Here is a 25,300-nt window from a genome sequence, read left to right as displayed (position 1 = left end):
GTTTAAAGAGATATTGATAGTTTAGTTAAAAATGAAATAGGTGTAAAAAATAAGTTGGATGTATAAAGAGATTACGGGGTTTAAATAAAATTTCTTAAAGTTAAAAGACAAATTTTCAGACCATGAAATAAAAAGTTGACATTTTGATTTGAAGCTCAGTGGTGAGATAAAACTAGAATCACCAAGCATATGATCAAATCAAACACCCAAATTTCGTCCATTCCTGCATTTCATCAACAAAATCTCTGTACCTCCTAGACCGCCATGGCCATGGCGTCGTGGTTCTCTCGTCTCCGCCGTTCCTCACAGCGCTTCTTCTTCACCTCCTCCGCCCTCCGAACCTCCATGTCCACCAAGCTGGCGAGAACCCAAAATACAACGAACTCCGAGAGCCCGAAAACCCCATTTCTCTTCTGGTCGAGCTCGCTGCTTCCGGTCGCACTCGCAGTCTCAGCCGGATCGCTTGCCCTCCGCCCCCAATCGGACCCATCACTCTGTGAAGCCCCCAGTGCAAATTCTCGGTAAATTTCATTCATTTCAATCAAATGTGAAAGCTTTTTCTTGTTTCTTGTTGGTATTGATTGGTTATAGGCTCTCTCTCTCTGATCGCACACAGCAACGAGTTTGTTGTTAAAGGGCCGTGCAAGGAAGTCCCACAAGAGCTTGTTGATGAATTGAAGGATGTTTGTCAAGTATTGTATTCACCCAATTTGGCAATCTGTTCAATTCATTGTTCTCTTTCTTTGATTTGAAAATTCCTGTTAGTTTTTTAACTGGGTTTTTGTTGATAGTGGTATTTGGTGATTTTTATAGGATAACATGACAATGGATTATGAGGAGAGGTATAACCATGGAAAACCGCAGAACAGCTTTCACAAAGCGGTTAATATTCCCGACATCGTTGTGTTTCCGGGGTGAGAAGCTTGCTTCATTTGCTTCAATGCCAGCTGCTTATTGCGTTTTCCTTTATGCTTCAAGACTACCAACTTTAGATTGAAAACTCTTCAACATGTGATGATAGTTTCCGTACAAAGATATGCCCTTCAAGTAATATTATGTACTTAATTCCGATTTTCTCCACAAAATGTGTTTGGATTCATGATTTCAGGTCTGAAGAGCAAGTTTCTATGATAGTCAAGTCATGCGACAAGCATAAGGTCTGAATTTCTTTTTCCTTCTATAAAGGATTAAAGGGTTTTTTTTTTCTACATTTTCTGTTAGTTTGTGCTACGGCTCATGCTTTTCTATGTTTACAACTTCATATTTCCATTGGATTGTTCTTTATTTGAAGTTTATAATTTTGGATTGTGATCCCAATAATATAGTGAATATAATTTCTCACATGAACTTCCAGATTGAGAATAACATATGATTGAGCCCACATCTTATCTTGTGTATATTATTTCTTAGATTCACAGGTTTCGGGATGATTAATTCCCCTATAGAAGTAACAAACTGGTTTTGCTTTTGTTTGTAAAACAGGTTCCAATTGTACCATATGGCGGAGCTACATCCATTGAGGGTCACACCTTGTCTCCCAATGGAGGTGTTTGCATTGACATGTCATTAATGAATGTATGTATATGCACGCAGTGCTGTTTAGTATCAGAATATTATTGAAATTTCTTTTTCTGCTTCAAGATATCACTTTGTTCTTCTGCTGATTGGTCTAGTGTCAGTCCTTAATTTTTGTAATAAGTAAACCTCAAAATAGTAATCACATTTATGCAACTAACAAAGGTTGTAGAATAATTACTTGTAAATTTCTTAGTAAAGCTCCAAATTGTCTTCAGTTGTGAACATATATACCTGGAGCAGATACTTTCTGTTTAACCTATATCACCTTTTCCTTCGGACAAATTCACAACATAAAAGAAAAGTTTCTAGGCTAGATTATACTATGAGTGTGTCTAATTCTTATCCCTCTGTGTACATTTTCCTTTTGTACTTTCCTCCTGATATTCCCTCCATTTTGTTTCAAATTTTAGCATGTTAAAGCATTACATATTGAGGACATGGATGTTGTTGTTGAGCCTGGGATTGGATGGATGGAGCTTAATGAATACCTGGCTCCTTATGGTCTATTTTTTCCCCTGGATCCAGGTAAATTTCTTTTATGTTTTCTTTTTGCGCATAGGTTATCAGACAATGTAATATATCCCTGGATGTAGAAGTTGTTTTCAGTTTTATACTTTTTGAATAATTTTTCAAATAATTTGTAGCAGTGGTGCATTGTGAATGAAAAACTCTATCTGTAGCTGTATATAGGCAATGCATGTGTTAAAGAATTCTCTGATAATACCACTTTAGCTGGTCTTAATGCATAGGTGAATTTGGTGCTCTCTTGCTTCACAACCTATAGAATAAATTTTTTACCCTTTAATATTGTGGTTTAAAGTGTATTGGACAATTTCAAGATCAGTTTGACATGGCAAAGTTTCATCTTACATATTCAAGATTTATGAATAGGAGATTGGAATCTTTATGTGCTTTAATCTCTCTACCTATTATTTCTGTTAGAAGTGATACTTAATACATTGTCAAGTTGGAGTTTTGCATTTGTGAAAATCTTGTCTAATATCGATCCAATTGAGCTCTAGTCTTTTCTGTCCATGCTTACATGCTGGTATGGAATTGTAGATCAGTTCAATACATAGGTAGAGAGATTGCACATAAAGATTTTCTTCACATGCAATGTTCGTATGGAAGAGACCATTTCTTCTAACCCTCAGATTCCCAAAGAAGATTATAGGTTTGTGTTTTCCGGGTGGAGTTAATGATTTTTGGTGGTTGTTATATGTAGGAATTAGAAACACTGTATAAAACTTTACATTTGCTTAACTGCTTAAAAGTTAATCTGACCCTAGTACCGTATCTTTCTATAGCCAGGCCGGAAACAAACCACAAGAATGGATAATTTAGAATATAGTTCTGTTTACTAAATATATTATTGCTAACCAAAAACCTCACTTGGATAACATTGTTTTATATCAGTCCTCATGATATGTGTTAATCACCAGTTTACTGTTTAATGTGCATTTTCTATCATCTTTAAAATTTTTGTTTGTAAGTGCTATCCTTTGGTGTTGCCATGTAGCCTTGAGTACATGGATAATAAATTGATAATGGAAGGCATGCTCCTTAAGTTAATGTAATTGTTCGTTTTTATCTTTTGTCGTATTAGTTTCACTTAATACGCTGAGAGTTACAACATACTTGTTTTGATGTGTTTCTTTCCACCACAATTTGTCCTCGTTCTCTCCTAAGTCAAAGTTTTATGTATTTCCTATTTGTACGCATGCAGGGCCTGGTGCAACAATTGGAGGAATGTGTGCGACACGTTGCTCTGGTTCCTTAGCTGTTAGGTAGTTGCTCTGCTCTTTTAACTTTTAAATATTTTATGGATAGAATGACGTATACACATTACATTTGATTACCTACTGGTGTACCTGCAAATTTAACTGAATAATGGAGTTTTGGCTTTCTAAGTAGTGCTAATTAACCTCGTTTACTAGGCTTTAAACTGTAGCCTTTACTTTTAACGAAAGAAAATCTTTAATCACCTACTCAAGTGTGTCTTGTTGAAGTTATTGGTCTAAGCACATATGATGGTGTCACCCTAGTTTTACCCATTTGTTAATATGTGTCGTGTGATATCCTGAATCTTTGGATGTCCAAAATAAACTAATAGGAGATTTAATATATATACACAATATGTAAGATATATCTCAGAATATTAATCAATAGACCTGGAAAGTTGCAATGATGAAAAAAAGATTTTTTCATGAGTCTTCCAGACTTTCTTGATCCTGCCGTCCACTTAGTTTTGATCACGTTAAGATCTCTCTCTCTCTCTCCTCCTCTGTCTCTCACTCCCTTTCTCTTTTCACCAAATAGTAGCCCCATCGATCTTTGTCATAACCAAACTTCATATCTCGAACGAAGCTTGAGGAGACTGCTTGAGACCATATATCGCCTTTTTTCACCTGAAAACTTTCCTTTCCTTCCCCTGAGCTGGAAAACCTGGTGGAGGTCTCCACGAAGAAATGCCCTTTCGACAACGAGCTGATGCAGTGGCCAAAATCTGTTAGTTGCAACTGACAGAATGAATCGTATGGAATTGAGTTTAGATTGTCCACAAGAGCAAACGTCTCGAGATAATCAATACTATTGGAATTGAATGATTCCTTCTTTGTATTAAGCATTGACAGATACCATTGAGTAACAGATGCCTTTGATTTTAAACTTATATACAATTAATAGCGTGATTATCTTATCATTTGCACTATTGATTTTTTAGTCTATCAATGATTCCATGAAAAATTTCGTTTCATAGGTCTAGTTTAATATTGATTTTAATGATTTTGTTTTTAGCATGTAGGTATGGAACCATGCGTGATAATGTCATCAGTCTCAAGGTTTGTCAATTATCTTGACTGATGCTTGACTCTAATTTGTGATGTTTGTATTTCTTATGTTGCTTATCTTCCAGGTAGTTCTTGCAAATGGAGATATTGTTAAGACTGCATCTCGTGCTAGAAAGAGTGCTGCAGGGTTTGTTTTCTATTCTATTTTATTTTATAACTATGTGGTTGATCTTTGAGTAGTTCTCCCCAACTGAGGCATGTTGTGAACATTAAAATTTTTGCACATCATAGGTATGATTTGACCCGCCTGGTGATTGGAAGTGAAGGAACACTTGGTGTAATAACGGAAGTCACTCTACGCCTTCAGAAAATTCCGCAATACTCAGTGGTAAGTTGATAGGTCTATTACTATAACTGATAAGCTTAATTTATTTGAACATCATGACCTCGTTGGACTGTTGTATGATTTTTGTCTTTCAGTTGATTACTTCTAGCCGTTTACATTATCTCGAATTACAGTTACATTTGCAGGGTATACTTCTGTAATTTCATTCTGTTATTAATATTAATTTAAATTGTAGGTTGCTATGTGTAATTTCCCTTCAATTAAGGATGCAGCAGATGTTGCTATTGCTACTATGCTGTCGGGCATTCAGGTAAGAGTTTTAGGCGCATATTACATATCTGAATTCATAGTTCAGTTTCTTGACAGAGTTCTTCTTCATAACCATTAGGTTTCACGGGTTGAACTACTGGATGAGGTTCAAGTGAGGGCAATCAACATTGCGAATGGGAAGAATTTTCTTGAAACTCCAACTTTAATGTTCGAATTTATAGGCACAGGTAAAATGAGGTCTCTTATTTTTCATCTTGACTGTCATTTATTTTTTATTTTTTATTTTTGTTTTGGCTAAATACATTTCCAGAAAGGAGAACATCTTAATCATTGAGATAACTGCACTGCATATAAAAAGTGTATCTTTGTTTAAATCTTATCTATTGATGGTTTGACACAACAAGGAAAATCAGAAGCAATCTGGCAGTTCATGATTGTTTTGAGTCCTGACTGAAGTAATTAAATTGTTTAGGTGTGGGATCACATCTTATTTATTTATGATAATTTCATAATGGTGGTTTACCGGGTTGTCTTCTAAAGGTTTGTGTTTGCCTCATATTTTGGCGACTGCGGGTTTAGTGATTGGACAGGGCTATACCAGCGCCTAGTCATCATTATTGCTGAAATAAATGGGGGTAAGAAGAAAAGAAAAAAGAGGGAAACAAGAGAATATGTCCAAGAGGATACCAAATTGCTGTGATTGATTGCCTTCTTCCATATTAATAATTGGAAATGGGTTAGATATTTCGTATACTGTTTAGTAGAATGCTTTTTTTTTTTCAAAATTTTTTATGCTCTTTAGATTTTCCAAGCATTGTGAAAGGAAACTATTTATGGATATTTTCTCAAAGGTCTTGCCAGATTTTTCTTATCAGTCCTAGTTGAATATGCTGAGCAGGGAATAATTAGTTTTCAATGCAAAGAACTAGTATTTTCCATGGGACAAAAGGCTTTAGTTTGTTGACTCCCTGCCATTTATTGCCCACTGCCTTCTTTCTACCTGTTGTAATTTGTGATTTATTTTCTTTCTGTTATTAGAGGCATATTCCCGTGAGCAAACCCATATAGTTCAACAGATTGTTTCCGAACACAATGGCTCAGACTTTGTTTTTGCAGAAGACCCTGAAGCTAAAAAGGAACTCTGGAAGGTAGTGAATACTTAATTGGTGTATGATAAATAAATGGAAAAGATGTATGATAAATAAATGGATGCCCTTTCTTGTCTTAGTTGGTAAATTATCTCCTGCTGTCCTCTATAGGCACTTACAATTTTCTTTTGTTTCACTTATACTTAATACTAAGTCGCACCAATTGCAATTAGTACTTGTATCACTTAATTGGTCAAAATTAGTTCTGCATCATAAATATGTGGCTGCTAGTCACTTCCATTAATGGAACTCTGTTCCTAGCTGCAGTTATTGTCCACTCTTACAGCTTAAATTGCTACTCGATTTCAAATTGTTGTAATACCTTACTTCCAACAAAGATGGTTGAGTTCTTTGATAGATTGAAGCCAGAGTCTTGAACCAACTCATCCTTGTTTTCATTTTCTCTATTTAATTCTCTCTTTTACATGTAGATAAGGAAGGAGGCACTCTGGGCATGCTTTGCAATGGAGCCTAATTTTGAGGCAATGATTTCGGTAAGTTGATATCAATGGATCTGAAAAAATTTCTAGACTTTTGGCAGTTGTTCACACAGTTGCATAATATTTTTTAATAGTTAAAAACTTGTTGAACATGCTTGTTTGCTCCTACAACAATCACTTATAGGAATCCTACATTCTAAAAAATTGTCAAGTTTTTCATTCGAGTTCCTGATACTTTCAGCCATTTTCTTGCCTACTAATTCTCATCATTTGTAAGAATGGAAGTATTATAAATTCAAAGAATTAGTAAATGGGTTACTAGAATGACATTTTTCTGGCTGTTTTGTTAAGTTCAAATGGTTCTTTTTAATTTTTACTTTTCATATATGCAGGATGTATGTGTTCCTTTATCATGTCTTGCAGAATTGATATCAAGGTCCAAAGAACAGCTGGATGCATCAGAACTTGTTTGGTAATGTCTGATCAAATGACTGTACCCCTATTACTCAGTAGAGAGGCGATGATGAAATATGTTGTGGTTCGCAAATAGCATGGAGGATTAAATGGGCTGACTATCGTTGTGCGTTTTTTTAATTTTTCCTAACAACAGCACAGTTATTGCTCATGCTGGTGACGGGAACTTCCATACAGTGATTCTCTTTGACCCTAACAATGAAGAACATCAACAAGAAGCAGAGAGACTGAACCATTTTATGGTCCATACTGCCTTGTCAATGGAAGGTATGGACTATCCTGGAATTCTTTAGAATTTCTCTACTCTCCAAGTCAATGCATTGTTGAAAGTAATATGCAATGTGGCTGTTATTGGTTATCCTTTTTGGATTCTTTCTATATTGTGGTTTATTAATTCCATTAAGTTTGTTAATCTAGTATCTTTACATGTAATAAACAACAGTTGATCTTATCTCAAGTTAGTCAATTCTTTTTATATTTCGCTAGTCATGTATTATTATAACACAATGGTCGAGGAGTTAGGGTGCTAAAAGTTGGTATTTGAAAACTGAGCAGGAACATGTACGGGTGAACATGGCGTTGGTACAGGAAAAATGAAGGTACTTAATTTTCTGTTGACTTGCTAGCCGTTTAAGGTAAAATAGGCATGCCTATATGCTTTGGAATCTGGAATCTATACATAAGTATATTAGCCAAATGAATATTATGCTTGGTAACTGCAGTTTCTGGCCAATGTTATGGAAGGCATATGTCGGCACGGATAGTTAAATCAGAAGCGTAAATACTATATAGTGAAAGTTATAAATAAACTAGATGGACTTTGGGCGTTACGAGTAAGAAGAGACGGGGTCTATCATTCATTATGTCATTAAATATAGCTTGAAGATCGAGTATTCTTTATTCTAAATGGATTCTCGCTTTTGGTTTCAGTATCTTGAGCAAGAACTGGGAATGGAGGCTTTGAAGACAATGAAAAGAATAAAAGCAGCATTAGATCCCAACAACACTATGAATCCAGGAAAGCTAATTCCTGCTCATGTTTGTTTTTAAGAGCTTCACTCTATTTGCGCACGCACATGCACATCTGCACTCCCTATGCCTACCAACTTCCTTCCCGTCGCTGTCGGAATTGAGAAATCAAGCTGAAATCATTTCGTATGATTCTCTTACGTTCTTATAATCTTAAATGGTACCCCATGCATAAAAGGATTGAGGTGAAAACCTGTCTGCTAAGCTTTGTTAATATTAAATATTTCTCTTAGTTTTGCTTGTTTGCCTTGGAAGCATTGATGTGGGAGGCAGGCCTTCGAGAAAACGATTTGAAAACCAATAACATGCATTGGAATATTAAGTGCTGTGTGTTTTAATGACATTGGAATTTGTTAAGTCAATTTAGATTATGATGAGTCTTCTAGGAAATTGTAACATTTATGCTTTCTTATCTTTACTTGAGAGATTTTTTCAATGTGCTCGGAATACGGGATGGTACCGTATATGTCATATGTTATTATACAAGAAGGATAAGGTATTTGCTCCAAAGGTGGACAATCATGGGAAGAAGCCTGCCAATGAAGCTTTTACTATCAACATTACCCTTATTAAAACCTCCTATGTGCCCATTAAGATCTCCTCCAAGAACAAAGCGAAGGAGTTAAAAAGAGATGAGCTTTCTCGCACCCTAGACAGGTACAAAAATACCTTGAGGGAGCTGGAGTAAAAGACGTACCTTTTTCCTGACTCAGATATGGCTGTAATGTTAGATGACTTGTTGGAAAAGAAAGTGATCGTGCTACCTGAATGCAAGCGTCCCAAAGAGATGAATCGTGTAAACGATCCTAAGTACTGCAAGTACCATCGTATCGTGAGCTATCCTGTTGGCAAGTGCTTTGTCCTCAAAGAACTCATCATGAAGCTAGCACAACAAGGGCAAATCGAGCTTGACCTTGAAGATACTGCTGCAACACATACTACTACAATTGCGTTGGGATCCTTTGATGTGACAACCCATCTCTAAAATTTCGTTTTTTATTTATTTTAATCGAGGGAATTGACGAAAATGCCTAGAGGCAAGGATTTTGATTTCTGTTGACCATCATCTAGAGGAACGTATGACTTATTCTTTTGGCGTATTTAAGTAGTACTTGTTGGTACAAACACATAGACGAAAGCCGTTTGCGAGTCCGGATTATAACGATATAGTTATGAATGTTTGAAGTTGGTTATTAAAGTTAATTAATTGGTTAAGGAGGACCAATTAGATAAAAGGTAGAAAAAGGATAGCAGCCCAATTAGAAATAAAAAAAGATAAAAAAAAAAAAAAGAAAAAAAAAAGGAGAAAGCTTCCAGCTTTCTCGTGCATGCCACCACCGAGACCACCCAACTTCCAAGGTCGATTCCGGCCAACTACAGTGGAATTTTTCGACGCCACCACCGCCATCTTGAAGCTCTCATTCCCCTTTACAAAATCCACCCAAGAACTACCTTGATTAACCTTTGTATGTGGTGGTTTGAGGCCACGAAAGTTGACGGTTCTCACGGTGCTCCAGCTACCCTTTTTTATTTTTCCAGCAAATCGGCAAAGCGATGGCTGATGCCACCACTTGTGCTTTGTAGCCCATCATCCCAAGAGCAAAACCCAACCAACCTTGACCCTATTGGACCACCGTAGACTACGAATCGACACCAAGAAGCTTTAGGCACCCGCCAACTTCGTGGGCAAAATTGACCATCTTCCGTCCACTTTTGGACTTCGTGGCAGGTATGAAAGTTGTTCCTCTCATTGAGATCTTCATTTATGTGAAATTTGAGAATTTTTAGAGATAGTTAAATTTTCCGACGAATCGGGACGACTGACCGCCGTATGCGGCAGTGCTTGAGCCGAGTCACCCCTGACCTTTCTAAGTTAAGTTTGACACCCCAATTCCATTGGTAAAGTTTGATTGATGAAATCTCATCGTTTGAACATAATTTTGATAAAGACTGCTACTTGAGCATTATGTGAATTGACAATCCGACCGTTGGATCGTCACCAAATTTTAATACATTATAATATGTAATAATTGAGGACCATACAAACTTACGGATCAGGAATCCGACGTACAGATCTTTCTGAATTGGATTTGTAAGTTCATGAAATAAAATGTTGACCGCCACTTGGTTTTGGCAATTAGCGGAGATCCAACCGTTGGATCGTAATGAAACCTTAGGATGTTGTTCTAGAAACATAATGTGGATCCCTGGAAGTAACGGATTGAAAATTCGTGTTGCAGATCTTCCGAATTGAATTACGTAGGGATGTGTTTTATGTAAATTATGTATTCTATCGGTAAGAACTCTGAGATGTGAATTGATAACTGTTCTAAGTGATGATGGTTCATGATGTCTCGATATTCGTGCTAGGGAGTCGTAGTGTGGACCTAAGGTGAGTGGGTCTTTTCATTTCTATCATATATATATATATATATATATATATATATATATAATTGACAATTCCACAAACGTTTATAAATTGATTATTGCATATAATTACTGTGAATGCTTTGAAGTACTAATGTGAACCAATGACTTAATCCCTATTTAGGGTACAGAGGCAGTCTAACGAGACATTAGATGCAACCATACAAGAAGTGAGATTAAATAATTGAGACAATAACCTTGTTTAGGGAATTGAGTAATGTGAGGGACATTGGTGGAAAATGTGAGATTTAACCTTATGATTTGGTGGTTAATGTTGGTCATAATCAATGTGTGAAGAATCAAGAATTTGAAGTAAGAAAACGTAAGTAATGATAGTTAATTAAATTAGTGTTTAGTTGGGCTTATTACCGATAATTATTCCAAAAAATAAATAGTTTGGGAGTAGGGCGTTATAGCCTATGCATTGTTATGCCATATATATATGTATATAATTGAAAATGCTATAACCTAATTGAGTATTAGATTGCATCATGATTTATCTATATATATATATTACCTGCACATAATTATTTTGAATGCTTTGAAGTGCAAAGAGGAACGTAGGACAACCAGGTAAGTTCAGGTGAGTTTATGGTATTAGTTGAAATGATGGAGTTATGGCATGACTACATGTATGTTTTAGGCAACTCTGACCTTGTCGTATAGGTTGCAATGGTAGGCAACTCCGACACTGTCGTATAGGTTGCCCATGAGTCGTATATGTTACATTAGATGCAATTAGAGCTCATAAACCTGCACCCCGGTGTTAGTGCTCCCGCCCGTGGCTAGGGCACAGTCCTTCACGTGATGTTCACCTCCCGCACCTTATGCTCACCTTGGATCCAAGGTAGGTGCACAATCCTGTCGTACAGACCACTATAGGTGGTTCCGACTTGTGTGTAGGGATATATGATGAGCTATAGGTTTAGCCGTACAGGCCACAAGAGGTGGATCCGGCTAACATATTACTTGGATATGTGATGGGATATGGATAAGTCGTACATGTCACTATAGGTGACTCTGACTTATGTGCTAGCATTGATTGATGAGATATGGATAAGTCATAGAGGTCACTATAGGTGACTCCAACTTATGTGCTAGCATTGATTGATGAGATATGGATAAGTCGTACAGGTCATTATAGGTGACTCCGACTTATGTGCTAGCATTGGTTGATGAGATATGGGTACAGTCGTATAGGTCACCATAAGTGATTCTGACTTGCGTGTTAGTATGGGTTATTAAGCACATGATTCTTTATATTGCTAATGAGATGGTAGGTAGTATTATACTTCTGGATTTACTATTAGTATACTTTTGATTTCATACTTATATGTAGTATGATTTTTGGGAAACTATACAGGTTTTACGACGAGGGGTTACTACCTTTGATAATTGAAATGATCTTGAAAATCTTTGTGTTGCTCACTCACACTTTCAATTTTTGCACCCCTCCAGGTTCTAGTAGCAAAGTTCCATATCGACAAGGACTTGTGGCACTCCCAGTTCAGGTGGCTCCTTATGATGATATAATTATTATCTTAGCTCACTGTACTTTTTTTATACTCTGTATCACGTGTGAAATGGGTCTATACTCGCTCACCGTGCACTTGTGTATGTAGGCACTTTTAGGTTTAAATTTATTCACATTTTACACATTATCACATTCTATGGCTTCGTCACCTTCCAGGTGTAGGCCAGCACAACTTGATTCGGAGTTTTAGTGGACATTCAGGGTCGGGGTGTGTCATTCGATCATGTGCCTCTCCAAGTGACACCTGACCATTCCCGTTAATGCTCAAGCTGCACGGCACATTCTGCATAACCATCACTGGGGGCAAGTGACCAAGATACACCTACCGATTATGAAGAAGGATGGACATTGGCGACCTACAAAAAGGTAAGGAAGCCAAAACCACGAGTCACATAGCCAAAGGTGGAACAATGAGGAAATCGCCACCGCCACAACAATAGGAAGTCTAAAAAAACATAAGAGTTGATAAGCCAACATATGCTGGGAACCTATGGAGCAAGAGCCACGCATTCCCGTCTCCGTGCACGAGTATTTCCCGAAGGACTTTTTCCAATGGTGCATTACCGTCTTCTATCACATGGTTGAAGTAGAGATGGAAGAGCTATCAAAAGGCAAAGCTATTGCCACTGGGAGAAAAGACCCTCATGCCTAAAGAAGGTCGACCAACAGACTTTAGCATCGAGGAAGCGCTACGATTGCCAAAGAAGATGCGAAGAGCACTAGCAGTGGTCTTGGCAAGTCCGGACGACCACGAAGTGTAAGAAAGCAAGGACGAAGGCTTGAAGCTTTGGCCACATGAATGTGCCACATGATGCAATCAACTTCACTGACGAAGACTTACTGCTGGGATTAAAGCCTCACAACCGTCATCTCTTTTTCTCGGGGAACGTAAGGGAGCACAAAGTCAACCGCATGCTTGTAAATGGTGGGTCGGCCATAAACATCATGCCAAAGTCAACAATGACCACAATCGGCATCAAGGTGGATGAACTGTCCCTAAGCCATCTGCTGATCCAGGGTTTTAACCAAGGAGGATAAAAGGGATGGGCATGATCCGAGTGAAGATAACCATTGGTGAACTCAATCAAACACGATATTCCATGTGATTGATGCAAGAACCTCCTACAGCTTGCTCCTAGGAAGGCCTTGGATCCACGGGAATGAAGTAGTGCCATCCACCATCCACCAATGCTTAAATTCTACCGGGAAAGAGTAAAGGTGATCCAAGGTAATACCAAGCCATTCACCGAAGCCGAATCACACTTCGCAGACGTTAAGTTCTACATGGATGAAGACATGTGCTCGAAACTCTTTCAGAAGAGATCAAATCCATGGGCAAAGCAGCACCTAAAAAGCAGGAATGGCAAGCTATGCCCAATAAGCAAAAAGGGCAAGCCGTGCGATCTTCAAGCAAAAATGATGACGAGCCTGCTAAACCTGCAACAACCAAAGGGAGTAGGACACCTTCAAAATGACTGAACACACCCATATTTCGATACTTCCCGATGTCAAGAAGAAAGAATGGTTCATCCCCGTTTGAAACTGGAGTAAGCAAAGCGGACACACAGTGGCACAAAGATAATGTGAAGTTGCTTAAGACGAATGCAGTTTTGCCTTTAACACTTCTAGGCGACGCTAAGGTTGCAAGACTACCACAAGGCTTCATAAAAGCTCTGCTAAAGGGGGTGGAACCAAGCTTTCTTCCAACCAAGATGATCAAAGAAGGTTTTGATCCAAACGCCTACAAACGCATGTCGAAGGTTGCGTACGACTTCGCTTCCTCTTTGAATCCTGGAAAGAAGGTTTCAAACACCATCAATGACAAAGAACGTAACCTCACCAAGACTCAAAAGAGGTTGAAGGAGCATGGTTACGGAGTTGACAACAATAAAGCTGGACTCGGCTTCACACCAAATGCACCCGTGAAGATTTCAAGCAAAGCAAAAAATGCTAGCACCCAACACATCAGCGTGAACGTTGAACAAGATTAAGAGGAGCCTAAGTCTGCCCCTTGTACGTCAATCTTCGATAGGATGAATCATTGATTGCATTAGTGGTCAAGACCAAACCTTTGTTTTCAAGAGGCTTAACACGTCAACATCCTAAAGCTTTGTTTTCGAAAGGTTGTCAAAACCTAAGAAACAAAGAAACATGGCTAGCTCTCCTCTGTGATGGTCAACTTTGGAAAGACTTGAAGATAACAAGAAACATTCTAGAAAGAGGATGACAACGCTGAAGGAAGAAAAAATTGACGGTCTGGCAGGAAAAGATGATGTTCGAAGCTCTATTCCTTTAAGGATGAAGTGCCAAGCAATCTTAGAGGTTGACACAATTAGATCACTAAAAGTGAGAAGGCGCACTATTATCCACATTGGCCAATCTTCACGCCAACAAGCCCGAAAGGACGGCATTGAAGATGAGGTCCAAGACATCTTCCACATCAAGATCCAAGAAGGCAAAGAAGATGAAATCACTGAGGAAGACGTCACTGCCGCACCACCATAAGAGAAGCTGAGGCCTATCTTCATAAGTGCGGACGAGATAAAAGAGTATTACCAATTGCTATTAGAGTACAAAGACGTCTTTGCTTGGACCTACAAGGAAATGCCCGGCCTTGACCCTGTCATCTATGTGCATCATCTTGTAGTCAAGCCACAAATTGAGGTTGAGATTGACAAGCTAATCGAAGCAGGCTTCATTCGAGAGGTGTAATACCCCAAGTGGATCTCCAACATCGTTATTATCCTTAAGAAATGTAGACAAATATGTGTTTGCGTAGACTTCCGGGACCTCAACGATGCTTGCTCGAAAGATGACTTCCCCTTGCCAATCATCGAAATCATGGTGGATGCAACCACTAGCCATAAGGCACTGTCATTCATGGACAACTCTTCTGGATACAATCAAATTCGCATGGCTTTCGAAGACGAGGAACTAATAGCCTTCCGCACTTCAAAAGGTATCTATTACTACAAGGTGATGCCCTTTGGTCTGAAAAACACTGGAGCCACATATCAACACGCAATGCAGAAAATCTTTAATGACATGCTACACAAAAACGTAGAATGTTACGTAGGCGATATGGTGGTTAAGACAAAGAAAATATCAGATCACTTGAAGGATTTGCGAATAGTGTTCGAAAGGTTGCAAAAATACAACCTCAAAATGGACCCGTTAAAGTACGCATTTGGCGTCACCTCTGGAAAGCTCCTCGGCTTCATTGTCAAGCACCGTGGCATTGAAGTGGACCAATAAAAGATCAAGGCCATTTAAAGCATGCTTGAGCCAAGAAACATGCATGAGCTAAAAAGTCTACAAGCACGACTAGCCTTCATCAGACGTTTCATCTCCAACCTTGCAAGGCGTTGTCAACCGTTCAGTCGACTCATGAAGAATGATGTTTCGTTTGTATGGGATGAAGCATGCCACAATGTTTTTGAAAGCATAAAAAAATATTTATCAAGTCTACCTGTTCTGGGGGCGCCTATGCCCAGGAAATCGCTTATATTATACATCGCCGCTGAGGAAAGTTTAGTTGGAGCATTCTTGGCACAAGAGAATGGATCCCAGAAAGAATGAGCGCTTCACTACCTCAGTTGAACTCTCATCAGTGCTGAGTTGAACTACTCCCCAATAGAAAAAGATGTGCCTTGCCTTGGTGTTCGCCATCTAGAAGCTCAGGCATTACATGCATGCTTACACCACCCACTTGGTTGCTAAAGCTGACTCGGTCAAATACATCATGTCCAAACTAGTCTTGACAGGGCGACTTGCTAAATGGGCTTTGCTTCTTAATCAATATGAGATCATCTACATCCCAGCTAAAGCCGTCAAGGGACAAACGTTAGCAGACTTCTTTGTCGATCACCCAATCCCAGATGATTGAAAAATCTCAGATGACTTGCCTGACGAGGAGGTGTTCTACATCGACATTTTCCCAACATGGACGATGTTCTTCGACGGATCCGCACGAGTAGACGGAGCTGGGGCATGAGTAGTATTCATGTCGCCATAAAGGCAAATACTACCTTATTCATTCCAACTAAGCGAATTATGTTCCAACAACGTTGCTGAGTACCAAGCATTGATCATCGGGCTCTAAATGGCGATCAACATGGAAATCACAACCCTTGAGGTATATGGCGACTCCAAGCTCATAATCAATCAACTCTTGACTGAATATGAGGTGAGGAAAGATGATCTCGTCCCATACTTCCGGCTGGCAACTCAACTGCTACAAAAGTTCGAGGCCGTAACATTAGAACATGTGCCAAGAAAATAAAATCAAATGGCATATGCTCTCGTCAACCTAGCCTTGAGTATGACATTAGGAGAAAACGAAGCTACAGACATGCCAGTTTGCCAAAGATGGGTGATCCCGCTTGTCACTGAAATGTTACTGGACGATACAAATGTCATCTTAGTACTTTCGGTCAACGCTGAAGAGTGGAGATGACCACTGATCGACAATTTGGAGCATGGAAAGCTTTCAGATGATCCTACACACCGCTCTGAAATATGTCGACGAGCACCTCACTTCATCTATTACAAAGGAACACTCTATCGACGCTCTTTTGAAGGAGTACTTCTGAGATGCCTAGGTGAGGAATAAGCCAATCAAGCCATGGAAGAGGCACACTCAGGTGTATGCGGGGCACATCAGTTCGGACCGAAGCTACATTTCCATCTCAAAAGAATGGGTTACTACTGGCCAAGCATGGTGAAGAACTGCCTGGAACATGCCAAAAGGTACCAAGCTTGCCAATTCCACACTAACTTCATACATCAACTACCTGAACCATTACACCCTACAACTGCTTCATGGCCATTCGATGCATAGAGATTGGACGTCGTAGGACCAATTACGCCAAAGTCATTTACAGGAGAAGCTTACATCCTAGTTGCAATATATTACTTCTCCAAGTGGGCTGAAGCCATACCCCTAAGGGAAGTCAATAAGGAAATTGTCGTCCGTTTCATCAAAGGGCATATCATCCATCGATATGGTGTGCCTTGCTACATTTTAACTAACAACGGAAAACAATTCTTCAACCGACTCATGGACGAGCTATGCGAGAAATACAAGTTCAAGCAGTATAAGTCTTCCATGTATCATGCTTTGGCCAACGATCTTACAGAAACATTTAACAAAACATTATGCAACCTCCTAAAGAAGGTGATCGGCCGAACAAAGAGAGACTAGCATGAAAGAATAAGCAAAGCACTTTGGGCATATAGGACAACACATAGGACTCCTACCCAAGCTACGCCTTATTCTCTCGTATATGACGTGGAAACTGTTCTACCGCTTGAAAGTCAAATCCCGTCACTAAGGATGGCTATATAAGAAGGATTGACTGATGAAGATAATGCAAAGTTGCACTTTCAAGAGCTGGAAGTGCTGGATGAGAAAAGGCTCGAAGCCCAGCAGTACTTGGAGTGTTATCAAGCACGACTTTCCAAGGCTTTTAAGAGGAAAGTTCGCCCTTATTCTTTTCAAATGGGAGATCTCGTCCTTGCATTGCGTAGGCCTATCATCATAACTCACAAAACAAAAAGCAAGTTCACATCAAAGTGGGATGGACCTTACGTAAGAAGTTTACACCAATGGCACCTACTTAATCATGGCAGAAGACGGCTTGAAGATCGACCCAATCAATGGCAGATTCTTGAAGCGCTACTACCCCTAAAACAAACGCACCACGCTTCTGGCCCACAAGAGCATAAACTGCATACGGCACAAAAAAAAAAGCATTTGAACTATGTTATGACTTATCCCTTCTCAATTGAGGGTACGTAGGCAATTGAAACTTCGAAACTTCAAGTATAGTCACACCATCAACAACACAAAAAAAAAAAAAAAAACAAAACAAAACAAGAGAAGAAAAAAAAAAGGAAGTAACACATCTTAGTGAGATATATGTTTTACTTGTATTTAGCACAATGCACTGAATAAAATAAAGCTCGTCTATTGATATCTCTAGAAATTACAAATATGTACCCAAAAAAAAAAAAAGGGGAAGCCTTCACAAAGGTTGCTCACGTGACGCCACAGTACTTGGCAAAATTCCAGGAAGAAGAGGCACCAGAGGTTGATTATTCGGAGCCTCAATACTTGGTCGAACTCCAGATCACGAAGGCAGAAAATGCCTATGGAGTACAGCCACAAACCTCTGATGGTCATTTTGAATCCGACATTCGGAGTCCTACAGCTGATCAAGCTTTCTCTTCATGCTCGTGAATAATTATTTGCAAGCATGTGCAAATCTCTATTCTCAGGCTTGAGCTGTCTAATCTCTTGGCTAAGATTTGCCACCTCGGTCGTCAATGATTCAAGTTGGCAAGTTTGAGCAAGTAGGCGTTGGCCCATATTAGATACAGAGCCCGCACACTAAACACTAAGAGCCAGGGAGTCTTGGACAGCCAACTCATCGGACCATCTTGAAAGTAGCCTATTATCTCTAGGAGTGAGGAGGTTCCTAGCTACTACTTGCATCTTTCATCACGGAGTCTTCAATTGTAAGAGGGCCATTAGAAGATAAGAAGGACGGACACCATATATTACCCTGACACGGCACACCTATATCACTCCCGAGACTCAAATATAAGCAAATGTTAGACGGGTAGGCCATTTTCAAAAATGGTAAAAGAAAAGGGTTGGATGGAGTAAAATCTCATAAATACACCATAGACAATTTTCACAAGTGGGCAATCTTCAAAGTGTGCATGTGATAGGAGCATATTTATGCGACTTAGTTAGCTTGTTTCTTGGCATTTATGTTGTTAGTTCGTAGTTATTTTAGTATTTTAAGCTATTTTCGTGTGTTTGTAGGTCCACAGGGTTAATGTGGCAAATAAGTGCATTTTGGAGCATTTTTTGGCATGGAATGGATAACATATGCTTGGAGCAAAAGGAATGGACGAAATTTGAAGTTTGTGCATCATCCTCTCCCTATAAATAACCATTTTAGCACACTCATTTCACCCAACACATCCACTCATTACAACCACCCAACACATTCACCTACCACTACATCCACTCATTTCACCCAACACATCCATTCACCTACCACTACATCCACTAATTTCACCCACTACATCTACTCATTTCACCCAACACATCCACTCATTTCAACCACCCAACACATTCACCTACCACTACATCCACTCATTACCACCACCCATTACATCCTCTCCCTAGCCTATAAATATATCCATCCAAAGACACATTCAAGGGGACAATTTAGGGAGAAGGGAGAAAGACACATTCTGTCGCAAGGCAGAGTCTTTTGTTCTTAACCATTCTACACATTCCCACAACAAAAACACAATTCCATGCACCTTCATTTCCCTTTCCTTGCCGTGACCTTCATCCAACCTAAACACATTCAGCCATTCCTCCATACAAACAAACCTTCAAACACTCACCAACACCTTGTGACGTAGCAAAGGAAGGGAAAGAAAGTGCTTGGACGTGTTTGATGTCCAACTTAGATCGTTGGAGCGTTTAGGTGTTTTCTTTCTTTTGTTTCTAATGTTTAAATTTATTTCCTTTCGTTTTGTTGTAAATATGAGTGGTTGGCTAGGGGTGATTTCAAAGCCATGATTATGTGTGCAATATAATTTGATAAATTACAGTTATGAATTCTTGAATCGTGAGTGCAATTGGCTTAACTATTTGATTGATAACTTATTTGTATTTGTTAATTAAGGGTCGACACTTAATTGGCATGCATAAATTCGTTGCTAGAATATAAGGAAGTTTCACATAATCGTTACAAACTTATATTCACATGTAGTGAAGGTCGCTTATAAACGATCGCGTTAAGTTCAATTCCTAGCATGAGTGACATGATGTCATAGTTGCAAGTGCTTTGTCAATGCTTATGATTTTCATTAAACGTAATGATCTTTGATTGTATCTCTATTATGATGTCATGTAGGGAACTTTAGAAGAATATTTTGGGTTGTCGAATGATGTCATCCAATCCAATAAAACAAGGAAAATCTGAGAGTTAACTAGTGATGTCACGGTTAATTTGGAGCATTGTCATTCATAATTCAATGAAGTAGTAACTGGAAATCAAGTTATTTGCATACATGTCATGTGTGGAGAAAAAGCCTCTAGCTATCCCATCCATCATCTTATTTCTCAAATTTGTTTTACAATTTGTCTAGTTTTTTATACTTGTTTGTTTGTTTCAACTTCATCCAAAACTCAATCCCCCTTTAATTTAGTGTGTCTAATTAGTTAGAATCTGTTTTAATTTGTGTTTTTAAATGTTTTGATTCAAGTAAAAGTTAATTTTCGTCCAAAGTCATTCATAGTGTCTAGTTTAAGTTTATTTAGTTGTTTTAAGCTGTTTTGAGTATTTTAAGTTTGCTTTGAGTCTTGTGAGTCTTGTTAAGTATTTTTAAGTTTAGTTTTATGTTTTTGAGTCAGTTTAGAGGTTATTAGCAAGCCCTCCTAATCCCCGGTCCAGAACGATCCTTACTTATACTTATACTACAGTTGTCAAAAGAGGGTTAAATTTGTGTGTTAAGATAATTTTCGCATCAGCATGTTGGATGTGATCGATACCTTTACAAAAGGAGAGACAACACAGCCACCAATTCAAAAAATCGAAGAGACACTACTATTCAAATTTCAAAAGCCGGATTTTCCTGCATAAAGTTTGTTAACACTTTTCGGACGCGACCTTAGCTTGTGGGATAGCACGTGCAACTTTGTCAAAGATCTCTGGCAGAGTTGAAAATGCGGGAAGTTCACTATTCCAACTACCACACTTTTACTGACAAGCGTGGGTGACAAGGCCAAATTCGCACTAGTACCAGCTATTAGGAAATCCCTATATAGGTCGACCTTCATCCTCCGTGGTAAGGCACGCACCCAAAATGCTTGACTCTTCTTCCTTGCCAAGAATACATCTGCAACCAAACCTCTCAACATACTTAGTTTTCTTCTTTCCTAAAGATACCTCTTCAACCAAGTCACACCAGAGCAAATGTATCTCATATCATCATGGTTGAAAGCAAGGGTATCTCATAGCATGTTTCTCCCTGTCATTTTCTTTGTTTTTGTTCTTCCATGCAGCATAAGGAGAAAAAGAGCAATCGGTCGGTACTTCTTCCAATCAGGAATTGACTGCTTGGAACCCCTTCCCTGATTGCTTACCTAGCATCGCTCTTGAGTACTCATCTTCAACTGTTGATGCACTTCCAGAGAAGATACCAGATGCTTGGAAAACAAATAAAGCAAGCGAAAATGACACATCGAAGCATGTGGAGACAAGCGCAACAAATACATGTGCTGATTAATCCATTACTTCTTCAAAAGCCAAAGTATCTCATATCATCTAGGTCAAAAGCAAAGGTATCTTATATCATGCTTCTTCCCTGCCTTTTCCTTTGCCCTTGCTTTTACCTGCAAGACAAGGAGAAAGAAAACAATCAGTCGGAACTTGAAATCAAACTTCCAATCTGGAACTGATTGCCCAAAACCTTTGCCTGGTTGCTCACCTAGCATTGCTCTCGAGTGCTCGTTTTCAACTTTTAATAGGTCTCGAATTTCCTTAGCGAATACTTCAGGACAGTTGATATGATATTGGCTATTTACACTAAAGCTGCTAAGCATGGATGAGTCGCTGAGAGATGATGTTTTAAAGGATCATTTGAAGGCAAAAGGTTACGCACCACTTCTGCTATGCAAAAGAAACAAGCAGAGAAGAATGCAGCACAATGAACTGGAACAAATCATTGTAGCACGACACTCTTCCCTGCAAAACTGCATAATCCAGACAGAGAAGTCTAAGTCAAATCCAAGCCCGGCGTCGTTGCTATAATTGAATAGCCCGAGAAGCTCAACATCCTTTCGCTGGTATTGTCGCCAAAGAGCAAAGCCTCGCCGTGCAACACCGTCAAATCACCCATGCTTGTTCAAAAGCAAAAGTATCTTATATCATACTTTCCCCCTGTCATTTTCTTTGTCCTTGTTCTTACCTACTGGACAATGAGAATGAGAGCAATCATTCAGCACTTGGAATCAAGCTTCCAGTCAGGAAATAACTGCCTGGAACCCATTCCTTGATTGCTTACCTAGCATCGCTCTCAAGTACTCATCCATATCTGCCTAGAGAACAGATAAGACGACTAACAATGAAACATCAAGTTTGTGGATAATCAACAAACGCAACAACTACATATGGTGATTCATCCCCAACAAAGCCGAATCTTACTTGCTAGGTGAAACCCCTCATGGTCCCATTTAAATTCAAGATCAAGCCTCGATGGCCGTTGAAGAAATCACGAGTCTGATTCAAGATCAAGTGCCCACCACACTTGAATCAAATTCAGCTCCAAGATAAAAGGAGTAAGTTCAGACCTTTGGAGGAAGCCAAAAAACCCTCCAGCCCAGTTCAAGATTAAGCCTGTGGAAAATCAACAATTGGAGGAAACTAAAAAATCTTCTAGCCAAATTCAAGATCAAGCCTTGACGGCCTCTGAAGAAATTTCCAGCCCAATTCAAGATCAAGCCTCGGCGACCCTTGGATCGACGTCTACATTAAGGGACTACAAAATGTATCTTTTACATGTGACAAGCACATGTATATGACGCGCCTTGAAGTGGGGGCATTTGTAGACATCGAAATTTCGGTGAAATAAATGTTGATCAATAATTAAAATTTCAACGTTCACGTGGCACATAAATTTTACACGTATCATGTGACTCAACGAAAAATAAAAAATCATCGGAAAAGTCATCAAAAAGGACACGTGTCAACACCTGGCAGAAATGATTTATTTCATCTGATTATTTAAATCCAAAAAAATCAAGTTTTGGAATTCTATAAATAGGAAGCCAAGACATTCATTTTAGGGTACCAATTCACATCACACCAAAACCTTGAAGCTTTGAAACTCTAAAGCTCCCAAGCATATTCCGAAGGATCAAGAAAGCTCTTTTTGTTTTTTTGTCAAATCCTCATTCAAGATTAAGCCCCAACGGCCCTTGAAGAAAGTGTTAATCGTTCATCACCCGTTCATCCTAAGATTAAGCCCCGACAGCCCTTTTGATCAACAACATCAATAAATTCATCCACCGTTCTTCAAGATCAAGCCCAAAAGCATTCGAAGATCTGTTCATCCGTTCATCAAGATCAAGTCCAACGGCCCCTTGAAGAAACCATCCGTACACCACTGTTCATCCTAAAGATCAAGCCCCGACGGCCCTTTGGATCAGTAGCCCATCCACAAATCAACACCTTACGAAGATCCAATCAGAGGATAAATTTGTAGAAGAGATTGTAATCCCAAAATCATTAATACAAATATTATTTTGTACACGTGTTATTGTCTCATTCATTGCAGGAATTTTCGTGTTTACAGCAACAACAACAGAGTTTGCAATCATTCTTAGAGGAATATGAGGTATTGTTTTCAACACCTAACACTTTGCCTTCACATCAAATTCATGATCACAGAATTCCATTAGTTAAGGGACTTAAGCCTCCTAATAATAAGGTACTGTTCAAAAGTCTGAAATAGAGAAGTGTGTAAATGAGTTATTGCAAGCTGGGTTCATAAGGGTCAGTAATAGCCCTTACTTATCTCTAGTTATTTTGGTTAGGAAAAAAAAGGGCACTTGGAGAATGTGTATGGATTATAAGAGTTTAAATTTTATCACCATTAAGGACAAATTCCCTATACCTCTTATTGATGAATTGCTAGATGAACTGTTTGGAGCTCAGTACTTCTAAAATTGGATCTTCGAGCCGGTTACCACCAGATTCGCATGCATCCTGATGACATGGAGAAGACAGCTTTCAGAACACATGATGGCCATAATGAGTTTTTAGTTATGCCATTTGGCTTAACTAATGATTTAGCCACTTTTCAGTGTTTAATGAATGAGATTTTTAGGCCATTCCTGAGGAAGTTTATTTTGGTCTTTTTTGATGACATTTTGGTATACAGTTCATCTTGGGAATCTCATATGCAACATTTGAGAGTTGTCTTTGATACTCTACAACATCACACTCTATTTGTTAAGAAGTTCAAGTGTGCATTTGGGATGGATAAGGTGGAATACTTAGGTCACATTGTGTCTCAAGAAGGAGTTGCTGCAGATCTTGCAAAATTAGATGCTATATCCAAATGGCCTATTCCTACTTCTGTTATTTAAGAGGTTTTTTGGGATTGACTGGATACTACATGAAATTCATTCCCTATTTTGGGAAGATAATTGGCCCACTCACTACCTTAACCAAGAAAGACAGCTTCAAATGGTCAGATGAGGCTACCAAGGCATTTCACACTCTCAAGGAAGCTATATTGTCACCTCAAGTCTTGGCATTACCTAATTTTAGCAAACCCTTTATAATTGAAAGTGATGCTTCGGGTCATGTAATTGGGGCAGTGTTGCAGCAAGATGGCAGAGCAATTGCTTACACAAGTAAGGCTCTTAGTCCTCAAAATCAAGTTCTTTCAACCTATGAACAAGAGATGTTAGCCATTATCCATGCCATTCACTAATGGCAAGCTTATTTGGTTGGCAACCATTTTATAATTCAAAGAGACCGTCACAACTTGAAATATTTTCTGCAAGGCCGAGCTCACACTCATTTTCAATAGAAATGGGTGTCGAAACTCATGAGATTCGACTATGAAATTCAATATAGGCAAGGTTGTGATAATCAAGCTGCAGATGCTCTTTCTCGTAATCCATTAACCACTGAATCTTCAGTACTTGCTGATTGTACTATGGGTGAGTGTGTGGCAATTTCCTATCCTTACTCTACATGGATTAATGATTTGAGGAGATACAATGAGAAAGACTCTTGGATTATTGAGAAGACGCATAATGTGTTATCAACTTCTTTAGTTGATAATGGGTTTCTAAAGTATAGCCAGTGAATTGTTCTTAGTCATCTTAATGCTTGGAGGTCTAAAGTATTTGAGGAACAACATGCTATCCCCACTGCAAGCCATGAAGGTTTTCTCAAAACTTACAAACAAATTTTAAGGACATTCTTTTGGGAAGGCATGAAAAAGGATGTGAAAGATATGGTTGCGGCTTGTACAATTTGTCAACAACACAAATATGAGATTTTCTCTCATTTTGGATTTTTACAACCATTACCAATCCTTTTGAAGATCTGGACAGATATTTTATGGATTTCATAGTTGGTCTTCCTCCTTGTAAGGGCAAAACAGTGATTTGGATGGTAGTGAATCGTTTATCGAAATATGCATATTTCTTGGCTTTG

At 38.8% G+C, this 25,300-nt stretch overlaps 1 protein-coding gene across 2 annotated transcripts; it reads left to right on the top strand.

Moving 5' to 3' along the window:
• Window positions 1-140: 140 nt before the first annotated feature.
• Window positions 141-8,445, top strand: LOC126592812 (D-lactate dehydrogenase [cytochrome], mitochondrial-like). Of its 2 annotated transcripts, XR_007612808.1 has the most exons (19): window positions 141-521; window positions 617-692; window positions 814-914; window positions 1,109-1,157; window positions 1,483-1,575; window positions 1,989-2,103; window positions 3,305-3,365; window positions 4,382-4,418; window positions 4,493-4,554; window positions 4,659-4,755; window positions 4,949-5,023; window positions 5,102-5,210; window positions 6,022-6,131; window positions 6,563-6,625; window positions 6,964-7,043; window positions 7,182-7,312; window positions 7,601-7,644; window positions 7,768-7,878; window positions 7,976-8,206. XR_007612808.1 is itself a non-coding variant. In XM_050258600.1 (18 exons), exons 1-18 carry the CDS (start codon window positions 265-267, stop codon window positions 8,093-8,095), a joined length of 1,680 nt encoding a protein of 559 aa, XP_050114557.1. In that variant the 5' UTR covers window positions 142-264; the 3' UTR covers window positions 8,096-8,445. The 2 variants fall into 2 exon arrangements, 1 of the variants encoding a protein (XP_050114557.1); XM_050258600.1 differs by lacking the exon at window positions 7,768-7,878 and having other exon boundaries at window positions 142-521; window positions 7,976-8,445.
• Window positions 8,446-25,300: the final 16,855 nt, after the last annotated feature.

This window comes from Malus sylvestris, chromosome 12, assembly GCF_916048215.2.
Source record: "Malus sylvestris chromosome 12, drMalSylv7.2, whole genome shotgun sequence".
Taxonomy (NCBI): Eukaryota; Viridiplantae; Streptophyta; class Magnoliopsida; order Rosales; family Rosaceae; genus Malus; species Malus sylvestris.
Note: the sequence above shows the minus strand (reverse complement) of the source record. Positions and strands in the feature narration are given on the sequence as shown.

What these genes read in the sequence shown, in the direction of transcription:
- LOC126592812 (XM_050258600.1), top strand. Translation starts at nt 265, where the DNA reads ATGGCCATGGCGTCGTGGTTCTCTCGTCTCCGCCGTTCCTCACAGCGC. An exon ending in GTTCGAATTTATAGGCACAG is followed by an intron (nt 5,211 to 6,021) that starts GTAAAATGAGGT and finishes TTCTGTTATTAG; the next exon opens with AGGCATATTCCCGTGAGCAA. An exon ending in ATTTTGAGGCAATGATTTCG is followed by an intron (nt 6,626 to 6,963) that starts GTAAGTTGATAT and finishes TCATATATGCAG; the next exon opens with GATGTATGTGTTCCTTTATC.